The sequence below is a fragment of the Sminthopsis crassicaudata genome, chromosome 6 (assembly GCF_048593235.1).
Source record: "Sminthopsis crassicaudata isolate SCR6 chromosome 6, ASM4859323v1, whole genome shotgun sequence".
NCBI classification, from domain to species: domain Eukaryota; kingdom Metazoa; phylum Chordata; class Mammalia; order Dasyuromorphia; family Dasyuridae; genus Sminthopsis; species Sminthopsis crassicaudata.
The window spans coordinates 104,829,276-104,845,846 of record NC_133622.1 but is presented as its reverse complement, the minus strand read 5'-3'; the positions used below and the strand labels follow the sequence as shown (position 1 = coordinate 104,845,846).

At 36.1% G+C, this 16,571-nt stretch overlaps 1 protein-coding gene across 2 annotated transcripts in view; it reads left to right on the top strand.

The window, feature by feature from the left end:
• The window catches only part of ENPP6 (ectonucleotide pyrophosphatase/phosphodiesterase 6), a 133,162-nt gene that overhangs the window by 58,795 nt on the left and 57,796 nt on the right, over positions 1–16,571 (top strand). For both annotated transcript variants that reach the window (XM_074275047.1, XM_074275046.1), the window contains exon 3: positions 15,060–15,171. In XM_074275047.1, coding sequence (XP_074131148.1) covers positions 15,060–15,171 — 112 coding nt within the window. The remainder of the gene's footprint in view (positions 1–15,059; positions 15,172–16,571) is intronic.

Here is a 16,571-nt window from a genome sequence, read left to right as displayed (position 1 = left end):
GGAATTTGGGGCTTTGTGGCAGGGTGAGCTGGAGAGAAAACATTATTGAGGAGGGTCTTTTAGCAGCAGGCTTTCAAATCCAGTATCAAGTTTTACCCCAACTACTCTTTGTGGTTCAAGCAATTCCTTTCCTCCTCTTCAGGGTAGCCCAGTCAGTGAGCCTGCTTCTGTGGTGACTGACTGACTGACTGCAGGCCTTACTTGGAAATTTGTTTAATTCCCTTGGAGAGTGCCATTTGACACAGAGCAGACATGGTATGTCATAAGTTCAGGGCTCCCTATGATCTAGGAAACAAGGGAGGTAAGTACAACATCATTCATTTGCCTTGTGTTAGTCCAGGCCCCCGAGTCAGAAATGGAAGCTTGACAGTTTAGAGGATCTGCTAATTAAGCTTGATTGGCTTCAGTGAAGTCGATCTGGATTGGCAAGCTGGGGCTGTGGTTACTGCTGAAAGTCTTGCTGCTGCTGTGTGGTTAGCTGAGAGCACAGGCACCTCGGTGATTTTATCCCTTTACAGCTGCCTTCCTTAGCTTCAGGTCCAAAGCCGGACCACCTTTGCTGTCCTGAATTTTTGAATGCTAATAAGGATATCAACTTACATTTATATTATGCTTTAAGCATTATGTGATCTCACTGGAAAATAACAGTAACTCTGGATTGTTGTTTTGTTCAGTTCAGCTCTTCCTTTGAAGTTTTTTGGGCAAAGTTTGCCCATTTCCTTTTCTAGCTTATTTTTAAAAATGAGAAAACTGAGGCAAACAGAGTCACACAGCTGGTAAGTGTAGTGTCTGAGGTCAGATTTGAATTCAGGAAAATGAATCTTCTTGACTCCAAGCCAGCATTCCATCCACTGCACCATCAAGCTGCCCTCCTATTGGGGTAAGATTAGAAATAGTCCCTATTTTACAGATGAGGATCTCAATTGAGGCAATTTGTCAAAATATCCTACATTTTCTTTCTCTAACCATGACCACTCTAGCTCCAGTGATCTTCTAATCAATTCCTCAGAACTAGGATTCCAAATTAAATTTGGTGGTCCAGAGTTGTGAAGGTCCCGGGCTAGCTCCTCTGAAGGGCTCAGAATAAGTCCTTCTTAGGATAAGCAAAACTCCTTGCCCCACATTGTGGACACCAATATGTAAAATTCTGTTGTCTCCGGAAACTGCTGATTGCTCTCTGGGAGGAGATCTGCTGTCTCAACTCAATCTCTAGGCCAGATTCTTCTTCCTGTAGAGAGCCATTAACTCTGACCTAGAGTAGAGACTCCCCTCCTCCAGAGTGCCACCGTCTTTTATCCTCCCAGAGAATGGGCGTGGGATAACGCAAGGGCTTGTGGGAAGATTACTTCTATCAATGATCTTGCTCCTTTTAAATATTAAGCTCTTCCCCAGAAGTTCAAAGGGGTAAAACTTCCTTTAAAGGGTGGAACTAGAGAATTGTTAAGTACTGACTTAGCACTTAGTAAGAACCTAATATCTCATTATCTTATTAGCACTTAGTAAGAACCTAACATCTCCCCCTTTCTTTTGATTTAGAACATAGGGTGGTCATGACTTTGAAACATAAATCCATCAATATGGGAGGCATTACACATAATTACATAGATTATATAAACACATAGTAACATAGTAACATAATACATACTAGAAGTATGTAAAAAATAACATGATCAAATAATCATAAATTGAGAATTTATAAATGTCCATAAGTCCATTGTCCATTAGTCTCATCTTGTGTTAGGAAATCCAATGATTACTGCTGGTTTCAAAGTTCTTTAACAGTCTTCTTATTAGCCATGCTCTTTCAGTGTCAGATGTTAGATTTTCTCCTTTGCTTTGAGGTCTTTCTCTTTTTCTGTCTCTCTCTGATGGACAAGGCGAATATGACTCATTGGCACCCATCTGATTCCTTCTCCTGCTGAAGAAATACAAGCAAACCCTCTCCCCCAAGCAGTTAACCTATCTGGTCCCTTCCATCTACCACTTTCTGGGTCTCTCCATATCACCTGGCAATTATCTAAGGACAGTGGAGCTGCTCGCACTGGACACTGCCCTTCTGGTGGGTTATAAAACTTGTCTGCCGGAGCCAATGCATCTTTGTCAAAAATTAGAAAATTAATGATATAGAGAACTAAAATTAGAAGTTCTCTAGGGCTACCTGTGGCTTCCCCTTTCTTTTTTTTTTTGGAGGAGTGTCTTAATGACTCTGTTTCTTCTCTCTACTATTGCCTGACCTTGTGGATTAAAAGATATTCCAGTGGTGTGTAAAATCTTATACTGTGCACAAAAATGCGAAAATATGTTTAGAACTATATGCAGGTCCATTATCTGTTTTTATTTCTTGTGGCACACCCATAATTGCAAATGCTTGGATAAGGAATTCAGTGACCACTCAGGCTGTCTCTTTTGCTGTTGGCATTGCAAAAGTGAATCCTGAAAAGGTATCTACTACCACGTGGATGAAAGACGACCAAAAGATTTATAGTGGGTCACATCCATTTGCCAGATTTCATTGGGTCTCAAATCATGAGGATTCTTCCCTGGAGAGAGTGTAGGAGCGTGGAAAGGAAGGCAAGCTGTACAGCTTTTTACTATGCTCCTAGCTTCCTGTCTTGGTATTCCAAATTGTAAACGTAAAGCTCGAGCAGCTTGATGATATTTAGAATGAGATTCTTGGGCTTCCTGAAATAAAGGAGTACTGGCTAACATAGTTAAAAGGCGGCTACCTGCCTTTGAATTTCCATAAAAAATGGGACCTGGAAGTCCACTGTGTGAGTGGACATGCAAGATAAAAATCTCGCCTGGATGCTTTCTCACTTGCTCTTGAAGTTCCTTAAAGAGCTGATAAATATTAGGCTGCAAATTTTATTTGGGCTGCGGCAATTCTTTGTACTACACCTACTGAATAGGCTGAATCAGTAATTATATTTACATCTCCTGAGTAATAAGTAAGAGCTAGCATGGTAGCAAATCATTTCGCTGAGTAGACGGAAAAGGAGTCCTGACTTCTCTCTTTATGGTTAAATCATGAGAGTACACAGCACAAATATTTCTTTGGAGGCATCTGTAAAGATTGTTGGTCCTTTAAGAGGAACCTTAGAAACCTTTTCTTCAAAAATCCATCGCCAATTATGTAGTAGCCGGGTTATCTTTAATGGAGACCCATGTGCAAAATTTGGAGCTGTGACCAATAAAATTTGCCATTTTGGGATGGTCTCACAGCATACATTAATTTGTGCATTAGTATAGAATGTGTATATTTTTTCAGGACTTATCCCAGATAATTGTATTACTCTCTTAATAGCTTTTAATAAAATTCTAGCCATAAGCACTGGGTAAGGAGTAAGGCTTTGTTCTGGTTGTGCTGGGACGTTCACCCTCTCAATCACACTGTCTCCTTGATGAAGGATTGCTGAGAGTGCCTCTTTTGTAGCAAAAATTGATATTTCCAAGGGTTTTTGAGTGACTTTCAACCACATTGGATAAAACCAGTTCAATTTCTATCAAAGTCTCTTGTGCTTCTTTTGTAAGCTGGCATGGTGAATTTAAAGCACTGTTTCCCCTTAAAATGTCATATAGAGGTTGCAGTTGATTGGTAGTTAAGCCTAACACTGGATGCATCCATTGGATATCTCCTATTAATTTTTGGAAATCACTTAAGGTGTTCAACTTCTCTGTTCTTAAAGAAAGCTTTTGTACTGTGAGTGTCTTAGGATATACTTCATATCCTAAATATTGAAAAGGAGCATGTCTTTGAATTTTTTCTGTAGCTATATGCAGTTTATAGTACTTTAGTGTTTCCATGGTCTTTTGTAGACATGCTTCTAACATTTGTTCCTCAGGTGCACATCCCAAAATATCATCCATATAATGTAACAATATTACTTTTGGAAATGCTTTTCTTCCTGGAGCAAGAGCTCCAACATACATTTGGCACATAGTAGGGCTGCTTTTCATTCCCTGTGGCAAAACTGTCCATTCATATCTTTTATAAGGCTCAGCCAAATTAACACTAGGCACTGAAAAAGCAAATCTTTTCATATCCTTCTTATCTAGAGGGATAGAATAGAAACAATCCTTAATGTCTATAACCCAAAGAGGCCATTCTCTTGGCAACTGAGTAGGAGATGGAAGTCCAGGCTGAAGAGTTCCCATAGTTTCCATCTGTTCATTTACTCTTCTTAGGTCAGTTAACATCCTTCATGTTCCCGATTTCTTTTTCACCACAAATACTGGGGAATTCCAAGGACTTAGAGAAGGCCACAAGTGTCCTTGGTCAAGTTGTTTATTCACTGTGTCTAATAAGGCCTGAATTTTATCACTTCTTAAGGGCCACTGTTCTACCCACACTGGTGAACCAGTCCCTGCTCTCAAGGAGTTTATAATTTAATGAAGAATAACATGCAAATTAACTATAATTAAGCTATAATATATATTATAGTGTATATAAGTTATATTATAGTGTATATATTATCTATCTATATATAGTAGCTATATATATATATATATATATATATATATATATATATATATATATATAGTATTAATGGAGGTAATCTGGGTGGGAGTGACAGCAGAAAAATTCTCCTGAATGGAATTAAAGCTGGAATTTTTTTTCCCCCCTGAGGCTGGGGTTAAGTGACTTGCCCAAGATCACACAGCTAGGAAGTGTTAAGTGTCTGAGACCACATTTGAACTCGGGTCCTCCTGAATTCAAGGCTGGTGCTCTATGCACTGTGCCACCTAGCTGCCCCAAAGCTGGAATTTGAAGGAAGCCAGGTGACAGCAAGGTAGCTCAAGGGATAAATATAGTGATAGCTTTGGAGTCAATCTGGCCTTCAACATTTAGTAGCTGTTTGTTTAGAGAGTGTGTCACTTAATCTGTTTGCCTAGGAGTTAGCTAGGTGGCCCAGTGGATAGAGCACTGACCTGAGTTCAGATGTGACACTTAATAGCTGTGTGACCCTGGACAAGGTATTTAACTTGTTTGCCTCTTCTCTCTGGAGAAGAATGACTAACCACTTCAGTGTCTTTGCCAAAATCCCATGGACTGGAAGCATCTGACCCAATTGAACAAGAACAAAGAGAAGCAAATTAAAATAATCCCTGTCCTCAAGGGTTTCCATTCTGCTTTCACAGAGTCTGGGCCTCTATGCCTTAAATCAGGTAATGTTCATTCTTTGTGATTAGATTTTTAAAGCAGCTTTGTGTAGGAGATTGAGAGCCAACTTCAGGTTCATGCCTTATCTCTAACTTACACTGCTACTAAGACTCTTTCAGATTTGGGCCTGACTTACATAAGCAGAGGGAGTTTCCTTATCTGGGAGTCATAAATCACAGTTCTAGTCCCTGGCATATTAGGTGCCTGGCACATAGTCGGTGTCTAATAAATGTTTTTTAGTTGACAAAAAATCAGCTTGGTATTCTGGCTCTTCTCAGAAGCACTGAGCAATGGACTTTGCATAATTCAAACCACGTTAACCTCCATGGCAGTGGGTAGAAAGTAGTCTTTGCTGGGCAAATTATAAAATAGCACAATATAAACTATCATTCATTAAGATATGACTCTTACTAGGGTCTATCTCACACAGATCAAATCTGATATTTATAAACTTAGCATAGTATCCAGGCCATAATAAGCATTTAGTAAGGCAAAGGAGAATGGAAGGGAGTTTATGCATTTTATATTGTGCCTACTACATGCCAGGCCCATAGCACTTTACAAACAGTTCATTTGACTCTCACAAATGACTTGTCCAAGATCACATAGCCAATATTTGAGGTCAGATTGAACAAATGATTTCCTGCTTCTGGCAGTGTATCCATAATAATTTCAAGCAGCCTTTAATAAAAATTGATAAATCTGTAATAAAACGCTTTTTCTCCCATTCACTGAAAGTCCTTCAAGTGAATGTTTGTGGGATCACTCTCTTTTACCAGATTATAAACAGCTTGAGGGAAAGGATTCTTTTATTTAACCTTGTGACTTTTCCTTTCCACCAATAGTCATGTCTCAAACTTTCACTGTTGAAATTCATTTCTGTGTGGAAGAATAAATTTTTTTTGCTTGGAAGTTACAAGGTCAGGATTTTAATCCTGCCTCTGCCTTGTGTGACCCTGGAGAAGCCATCTCTCTGGGTGGCAATTTCTATATCAGTAAAAGGAGGGGGATGGAGTGGTTGACCTTGAAGGATTGACTTATACATTAAACCTTTATTAAAGAGAGGAACATTATTTTTAAAAGTTATTTTAATTTGATTTTGATTTCCAAAAAGGATTGACTTGCACATTAAGCCTTTATCAAAGAGAGGAACACTATTTTAAAGTTATTTTTATTTTTATTTTGACTTACAAAAGTTTATACACACAAATATAAAAGGAGAATTTTATATGAAATATGAATCTCCATATCCATGTAGTTTACTTTTTTAAAAAATTATATATATATATATATATATATATATATATATATATATATATATAATATATACATAAAGTCTATATGCTACTTTCAAAAATCCTGTTTGGCTATTCTTCCTTCTGACTTTAATTTTGTGATGCTATACTTATATTTATTTATTTATTTATTGGTCATCATTATTTCTATTTTCTGTCTCCCCACTGAAAAACTGAAAGAGAAAACCCCCCCAACAACCTAAAAAAAACCCAAGAGGAACTTTTTGGACACCTCTATCATAGGCAGTGGGAAGAAGGTGTGAATAATAACTCATATTGACATAGAATTTTCAATACAAGCCAGTATGACAGGTATTCTAAGTAGCTTTAGCTTTAGCCATATGACGGTTAGCTTCACTTTGCAGGTCATATGCATAAGGCTCATAGAGATCTGCCCAACTATCAAACTAGAGAATCAGTTTTGCTCAACTCAATTTATGGAACTCATTCAATTATTTTATTTCAGTTCATAGAATAATAGATTTAGGTCATGAATAAAGCTCAGAGACCATCCACTCTAACCCTCTTGTTTGTGAGAAAATTTAAACCCAAGAACATTAAGCGATTTGTCCAACATCTCACAAGTAATAAACACCAAGATATACTTATTAATTCAAGACATATATTCTTTGCACTGGACTTTGCATTTATTAAGCACCTACTATATGCCAGACCCCATCTTAAGCCTTGAAGGAGGATATAAAGTCAGAAATGAAAGTAGTTCCTGTCCTCAAAGAGCTTTCATTCTACTAGCAAGAGTCGATGCCAGGAATGAACCCCAGAACACGGTGACAATAAAATAATAACCTGGTCTTGAATTATATATTATAGCTTATATACAAAGTTTATCCACCATGAAAGGGACGTGTACTTTGGATGACTTTCCTTATAATGGGCTGGGGAGGGGAAAATCTGGGGCTTCACCCCACAGGGCTTTATGTTCCACAGCACCCCTTTACTCTGGTTAACTGTAGGCTGGTTTTCTGGCATGAGGAACGTCTCCATGTCCCAGAGCTGTTTATTCCCTGTACAAAGCCAGCTGGTTGGCACAGCTTCTCGAGACCTGCCGTCTCCTTGTGCTGGCCTGCTTGATAGGAGCAGATGCCAAGCCTGGCATTTCCTAGGTTTATGTTTCCCACTAGGTCTTTTTTTATTCCAGGTGAGTTATTTTCAGAGGAGCTTTGGGCATTTTCTCAGATAGCTTGAGATACTTCCTGCCCAATTTGTTTTCCATTGCATCCTCTCAGCCTTGTCCCATATGATGTTGGCTTTATTTTTCTATAATCTGTAAGACTTATAAAGCATATGTTATGGAAGATTTTCTTCAGGACTATCCAACTTTAAATCCTATGATCCTGTGAGAGGAGGGGGAGAGAAACAGAAATAGAGTATAGAGGGAAAATACAGAAAAAGAGAAAATAGGAAAATAAAGATGTAATTTTTTCCTCCTTCAAGTTCCCAGTTCTCCTGAAATCTACTTACACATCTCTTGAGGGTGTTAAGAATCCTTGCCTTAGACTTTTCTAAACTATATTATATTCAGAGTCAAGAAGGTTTGGGTTCAAATGCAGCTGCAATCACTTACTAGCTCTCTCTGCCTCTATGTTCCCATCTATATAGTAAAGAGATATGATCTCTAAGATTGCTTCCATTTCTAAATCTAATATCCTAAATGTGCATGCACACACACACCCTTCCAAGCAGAGTTGGAACAAAACAAGTGTGTGACCTAAGCAAGTTCCCCCACCCCCACCCCAAACCCACTATGTTTGAATATTGTGGCCCCTGTGATTAATGGACAGATGGTCTGGGATGCTGTCATCTTGGAGTGGGAAGACCAGCTTCAGTTCCCAGGAAGACGCTTAGTATAACCCTGGACATGCTTAACCATGTCAAACCTTCATTTCCTCATTTATATTTTGTTCATTTCATAGGGTTGCTTTGAGGAAAGGGCTTTGTAAACTTAAAAGTGATTTTAAAATGTGTTAATATTATTATTGTTGTCTCAATGGCTGCTATTGTCCCTTACCTTCCCATTTCAAGGCCCATCACCAGAAGAAACATATTTGAGAAATGCCTCCTAGTCCTCTGGACTGACTCCAGCCCTGGAGAATGTTCATTCTCCATAATCTAAGGCCATATTTTTCCCAGAGGGCGAGTTCCCACAAGTTCCATGGCCACAGATGTGTTTTCCTGAGAAAGGCGACATGTTTTCTAAGAGAGTTAATTGGCTTGAACTGGTTTAATAAGGTCTCTTGAGAAAAGTATTCAACAGTTGCACACCTGTCTCCTATTGCAAAAAAAGTATCTCCTGAGGTTTCAGTTTGCATAAGGTGTTAAAGTTGGCAAGGAAGATACCAGAAGTATTTGGAAAGAGTTCTATGCTCAGGAAGCTTGTTTGGAGAAATTGTATTTTATGACCCCACTTGGTGGCCCAGAGAGTCCTCATGTCCAGCTTGGAGTATCAAGAAAACAATAGGATGTAGCGAAGAGATCTCTGTATGGGGAGAGAGAAGATAGGACCTCCACTTTTAGTTCTGTCCCTGATAATTAACCTAATAAACTAATACTAATAACCATTCTCATTTAAATTGTGATTAAGATTTCCAAGACACTTTACAATCTTGTGAAACAGATACTGTAAATAATATTTCCATATTAAAATACTAAGGCACAGATCGATCTAGTGATCGACCCTGTAGCTAGTAACTATTGGAGTTGGAGTTCCAAACAGCCCTGGACTCCAGGACAGGCACAATGGTGCCAAATTCAAATAGAAACCGATATCTGTGGGGTGCATGTGACTTAGAAAAGCACAAACTAACACACAAATTAAGCTCTGTTCTGAGCTGCTTCTTTACTTCATTCTACTATCACAAATAAAGGATAATTTAAACCCAATTCAACAAAAAGGCCATTAAATAATTGTTGTAAAGATAGGTTAAAACCGAGCTAGAGTTATGATATATTTTCTCCCTGAAAGTCTTTCCAAGTAAGTTCATGGCCAACAATAGTAATTTCTCACATTTATTTATGACTGAAGCACTTGCAAAGACTTACATGCATTATCTTATCCATTTCATTTTCCTCCCTTCCTAGACCTGCCCTATAGTTAGCCAGTTCAATACACTGTGATATCCCTGTAATCCCCACCATCAGCTTTCTATGCTTCTGTTGGAATTGTTGAAAAGTCACGAAGGAAATGACAAACTTGAAATATCTGATATCACCTTGGCCCTTACTGTTTCTTCCCTCATTGTCCATTTTAAGCCGTCTCTTCTTAAGCCTCCTCCATCATTTCCTCCCCTTTCCTTCTTTGCAGCTGTAGACCTAACATGGATTTCATCTCCTTTATCAGGAAGATAGAGGCTATTAATCATGACTTTCCTTTCCTCCCTATTTTGTTGCTCAAACATTCTCCATTTTCTCTTCCAAAGCTACCCCAATATTTAATGCTTTTGATTCTTTGCCATCTCTTTTGACAGGTTGTTCCTGCAGTCATCCCCCCAAATCTAGTCTCTAATCTCTCTCCCTGCATTTATTGGCTTTTCGCTGCTGCCTACAAACATTCCCATTTTTTTTCCTAATCATTAAAAACCCTTCAATTTCCTCTGACATCAAAGCTATCATCTTACATTTCTCCTCCCTTGCACAAATTCCTTTACAAAAGAAGCCATGTACATTTATCTCCATTTTCTCTCTCCCTACTCACTTCCTATCTTTTTTTAAAAAAAATTCATTCTTTAATTAAGAAAGAAAATTTAATTAATTTAATTAAGAATAGGAAAAAAGATCGCACATGAAACTGTAAATGTATTATGTACAACATACTATTGCTTTTAAATATGTAATAAATATAATAATACATAATAAATAAAAAATCATGTAGCTTTTTAATTTTTTCTTTCCTTCCTCAGCCCCCGCCCTAGAGATAGCTACCATTAGACACAAAGATGTATATATGTATAAAGTCATTCTATACATACTTCTATTTATCAGTTCTTTGAAGTAGGTAGCATTTTCCTTCATAGATTCTTCATAGTTAATTTGGGTTTTTATAATAGTCAAAATGACATAGTTGCTCAAAGTCATTTTGAAAACAATATTGTTGTCATATATGAAGTTCTCTTGGTTCTTCTCATTTCATTCTTCATTATTTCATTCAACTCTGTGTTCTAAGATCATTGAATTCAATTCATCATTTGAATAAATCATTTTTTTAATAGCACTTAGGATTCCATCATGATTATATACAACAATTTATGTGGCTTTAGATATCACCCTTCAACTGAAATTTCTCTCTTCAAGGTTATCGGTGATAACTTGCTAAATATTATAGCCTATAAATTCAGTCCTTATCTTTTTTGACCTTCAATGTATTTGACACTATGAACTGGATACTTTCTCCTTCCTAGGTTTTCATGATATCTTTCTATCCTGGGTGAACCTGCCTATTTTATAATTCAAACTATCTGTCTCCTAAGCGTCTCAAATTCAATATGCTTCAATATGATAATTTAAATATACTTCCCAAATGTGTGTTTCATAAATCGTCACTAATCAATGGATAATTGAGCATTTGGGTAACTTTTGTGTCATGAAAGTCCTAGAAAAAGTTAATTGAGTTAAGAAGTGGAAAGAAAATCAATAATAGTGGCAGATATCAATACCTTGTGAATGGAATATGATGTTAAGAAGGAAGATAAACGAGAAAAATATTACAAATGTAAATAAAGAAATTAGATTCAACATGTAGAAAGAACTGAAAAGAAAAAGTAAGGAAAATACTTTCTTTTCAAATACGCATGAATTAGTCACAATGATAGAATATGTTCCGTGTCTTAAAGCAGTTTTAGATAAATTCATTAAGGTTGTCATTGTAAATACAATATTTACAGATTGTAATGTGATAAAAATAGTAATCAAGCAGAAAATATGATCAAAACATGTGGGCTTATGTGAAAACTAAAAAGTATATTGTTAAATAATGTATATGTTAATGAACAAATTATAGAAAGTATAATAGGACATATTAAAGATAATGAAAATATTTTAAAATCTATTAAATTTGCAGGATGCAACAAAGGTACAAGATAGATACAAGTTTATTTCCCTTAATATTGATATTCAACATGCAAGAATATAAAAAAAGAATTCTCAATAGTTAAAGAAATTAGAAAATGAACAAATTAATATAACAAAACCAAACACAAAGAAATTATTGAAATGAAGGTTAAATCAGCAAATAAATAATAAACCAAAATTGAATAAGCAAGAAAAAAAGCTGCTTTGAAAAAGACTAATAAAATTAAATATTAGCAAATTTAATATAGAAAAAGAGGGAGAAGAAAACCAAAATCAGAATTGAAAAGAGAAATGTTTGTCATGATAATTTTTTAAAAACATCGAAAACAATCATCTTGACTTTGATCCCTGGGAAATTCCTAGAACATAGCTAGAATATCTAGAAAAGTAAAGATTAGAAAAAACCAGCTAGGTACCATGGCAGATAGAGAGATGGGTCTGGAATCAGAAAGATCTGAGTTGCTAGTTATGTGACCTTGGCAAAGTCATTTTATCTCTTTCCCCAGCTGCAAGTCAGAGGGGATAATAATAGCATCAATTTTACAGATTACTTTGAGGATCAAATGATATATTTATAAAATGTATATGGTAGTCACTGACACAATAAGCACTATGTAAATGCTAGAATTAACCAATTTGCTTTCATCAAGGACAAATTGTGGGAGATTACATTCATTTTCTTCTTTTAGAGTTACTAAACTGGTAGGTCAAAGAAATCTGGACAGACTTTATTTGATAACATTTTTCATGCTATACTTATAGGAAAAATGGAGAGAGAGATTTGAAAAAGATTGTATGACCAGAATCAAAGCATAATTTTCAAATGCTCTGTATCACTTTGGAAGGGAGTCTCCAGGAGTGCCCCAGGGATATGTTTAAGGAATTTTTAACATTTTTATAAGTGATTAGGGTCCACAGTTGTAGCTTTATTAAATTTGCAGGTGACACAAAACTATGAAGAAGTAGCAAATGTGGGATTAAAGAGGCAAACTCCAAAAGAAACAAACAAAACCACATCCTGGCCTGAATCCAATAAAATGAAATAAATATGAGACAAACTTTAAATTTAAAATTTTTAATATTTTAATAAATTTTAAATCAGTTTTAAATTTATAAAAAAGGAACTTTATAAGATTAAGCTAGAGAAGGCATACTTAGATAGTTTATAGGAAAAACACCTGGATGGTTTTATAGATTACAAACTGCATGCATCAACATTGTGAAATAGGAACCAAAACTGCTAATGCATTCTTGAATTGTATAAATTGAAGCCTAAGATGGCAAAGAAAAGGCAAGGACTCCCTGAGCTTTCCCAAATTTCTCGCTGAAAACTTTTACATAATTCCTTGAAATGAATTATGGGATGGCAGAACTCATAAAGAACAGGGTGAGGCAATTTTCCATCTCAAAACAATTTAGAAAATTGGAAGGTCTATCACATCAGGATCCTGTGTAGACTACTCCAATGCTGACAAAGGCCACATTTCTAAAATACATCAGAACCCTTACATTTTTATATTTACTGTTTTCCTTCTAATCTTGTCTGCATTTGTTTTGTTTTTACAAAAAATTTTTTTAACTTAATATAATCAAAATTATCTATTTGGTGTTCAGTAATGAGTTCCAATTCTTCTTTGGTCATAAATTCCTTCCTTCATGGAATATAATTTTGATGGAATACTATTTTTTTTCTTCTTTTTAAATTTATTTTTTATTAAGCATTTTTAAATTAATTTTTATAATTATAACATTTTCTTTAGCAGTACATATGCATAGGTAATTTTTTTTTTTTTTTTTACAACATTATCCCTTGTACTCCCTTCTGTTCCGACTTTTTCCCTTCCTTCCTTCCACCCCCTCCCCTGGATGGCAGGCATTCCCATACATATTAAATATCTTATAGTATATCCTAGGTACAATATATATGTGCAGAACCGAATTTTGTTGTTGTTGTTGTTGCAAAGGAAGGATTGTATTCACAAGGTAAAAATAATCTGGGAAGAGAAACAAAACAAAAACAAAAACAAAAATAATGCTCACAGTTTACACTCATTTCCCAGTGTTTTTTTTCTGGATGTAGCTGATTCTGTCCATCATTGATCAATTGGAATTGGATTAGTTCTTCTCTATGTTGAAGATATCCACTTCCATCAGAATACATCCTCGTACAGTATCATTGTTGAAGTGTATAATGATCCCCTAGTTCTGCTCATTTCACTCAGCATCAGTTGATGTAAGTCTCTCCAAGTTGATGGAATACTATTATAAGAAATGATAAACAGAAATGTCTCAGAAAAAACTTGAAAAGACTTGTATGGGCTGATGCAACATGAAATGAGTATAACTAGAACATTGTACATAGTGACAACAATATTACATGATCAACTGTAGATGATTTAGCTATTCTCAGAAATTCAATGATCCAAAAAAATTCTGAAAAATGCCATCCATCCCCAAAGGAAAAAAAATAACAAAATCATCTGAACGTAAATCTTGTTTTTGGTCTGTGTTTTCTTTTACAATATGACAAAAATGGAAATATATTTTGTATGACTGCTTAGGTATAACCTATATCAAATTGCTTGCCTTCTCAATGAGGGTAGATGAGAAGGGGAGAAGGAGAGAATCTGGAATTCAAAATAAAAAAGAATGTTAGGAATTGTTTGTATATGTGATTGGTGAAAATAAAATACTAAATAAATATTTTTTAAAAACAATTTATCTTTTATTAATTAATTTATTCATTTATTCATTCATTTATTTATTTGCTTATTTATTTGCTTATTTATTTGCTTATTTATTTATTTATTTATTTATTTTCTGAGGCTGGGGTTAAGTGACTTGCCCAGGGTCACACAGCTAGGAAGTGTTTGTTAAGTGTCTGAGACCAGATTTGAACTCGGGTCCTCCTGAGTTCAGGGCTGGTGCTCTATCCACTGCGCCACCTAGCTGCCCCTAAAACAAATTAAGAAAAGCCTATCCTGCTTTCTCAATCCAATCAGTGGCACCAATATGGACTCTGTATCTTTTTACCAATAATTCATTAAACCCCTCTTTTATACATATACACACCCATACACACACACACCACTCCTATAGCTAGTAAGCTCAACAGTAAAAAATGACAACATTGCCAAGTAGGTTCCTAAATACTGGATATTATCCCAAAATAGAGTCATAAGAACAATTAATGGGAGGGTAACCTAGTCTAATGTTCTTTTATAATACCCTCCTACTTCCTGGTTTTGTTGTTGTTTTTTGGAGGCAATTGGGGTTAAGTGATTTACTTGCCAAAGGGACACACAATTATTAAGTGAAATTGGATTTGAACTCAGGTCCTCCTGATTGCAGAACCAGTGCTCTATCCACTGCTCTACCTGTCTGCCCCCTGCCTGTTCATTTTGAGAAAATTAATGTGGTTTTAATTTTAAGGTAGTCAGAGCCCTTGTTAAATATTAATCCAGCTGACTGGAGTTAAAGAAAGTAATCATGCTTTTTTTTTTTTTTTTTCTTCTTAGGCTGTGAGGTTGAAATCCTTGGCGTCAGACCTTCTTACTGTATAGAATATAAAGATGTCCCAACGGATACGCAATTCGCCAATGCAGTCAGTAATGCTCTTGACTCTTTGAAGTAAGTGCCCCCAATTCTAAGCTACACCTTATTTTCAGCACCAAAATGAAACAAGCTCAGTATAATATTAGAAAACTTGTATAGTCAAGAGTTGTCTTGGAGAAGGCAGTGAACCCTCGAAGTCAACAAGCATGTATTAACCTCCTATCATGTGCTCTGCACTGTGCTAAATGCTAGTAATAGGAAAAAAGGGAAAAAAATTTCTTTACTTGAGGAGCTTTGTATTTTTATGAGACATATGACATGCAAATATGATATATTCAGGATAAATTAGAAATAATCTCAGAGGAAGGCCCTGAGATTGAGGAAGGAAAAGGATTGGGAAAGGCTTCTTCTTGAAGAAGGTGAGAATTTAAATGAGACATCTTTCTCATCTCAATTTCAATGCCTTCTCTCTATTCGCTATTTCCTATTTATTCATTATATTGTTTGTTCTGTATATTTTGTTTGCTTATTGCCACTTCTCCCATATAGGAAGGAACTGTCTTATACCTCTTTTTGTATCTTCAGCAATTAGAAGAGTGTCTGGCACATAGTAGATGCCTAAAGTTTATTAATTGCTTGATTGACTGATTCACTTGAAGGAAGCCAGGTTATTCCTGTAAATAAATGTGGACAAATGGTCAGATCAGGATGGCCTTTGCAAATTCACATAAGATTATATAGACAAGGGGGAGGATTGGGAGAAAGATAGATAAGAATGATGGGTGCCTGAACTTCCTCATATATTAAAGGAAAGAATGTAAAGCAGGGATTATGAACAGTTAATTCTCTTCCTGTGCCTACAATTCCCTCTTCTAACCCTGCCATGGTTATTGGGAAATTATTAGAATACTGTCACAGAATCAAAGTGAGAACAAGAGGTTTTCTTAAAGATTCCTAGTCTCAGATTGTGAAGTTAACCCAACTCTGAAATACTGAACCCAGAGGTTCACCACTATACCTGGTGAAGTAAGGTTCCGAGTTTCTTAGGGGAAGCCAAGCATTACACTAAAAGTGCTTTTCAAAACCATTCACTAAAGTCTTTCTCTGAGGCCTTTTGGTAACATGGAAGTATGACCCTGGAACTTTGATGGTAGAGCAAAAGTTCTAACAGATTCTACCAAGATTGAAGGCCTTCAGATGCTGGTACGGGTACCAGACCATGTGTCTATCATCTAGATGGACTGGATAAATTTAAAAACTTTCATTGCCAGAACGTGGGTCACTAGATAGAGGACACTTTTGACTATAGTCATTTACCAGCTGATGGAGTAATGGGGAGAGCCTGTCAAAACTGAGAACAAGGCACCAAGCAGAACCAGCAAGAAAGATGAAGTTAGTGACTTCTTGAGACCTTTGACCATATCAACCATATGGACACAAATGAGATCATCTGGGATGCAACAGTAGCACAATAT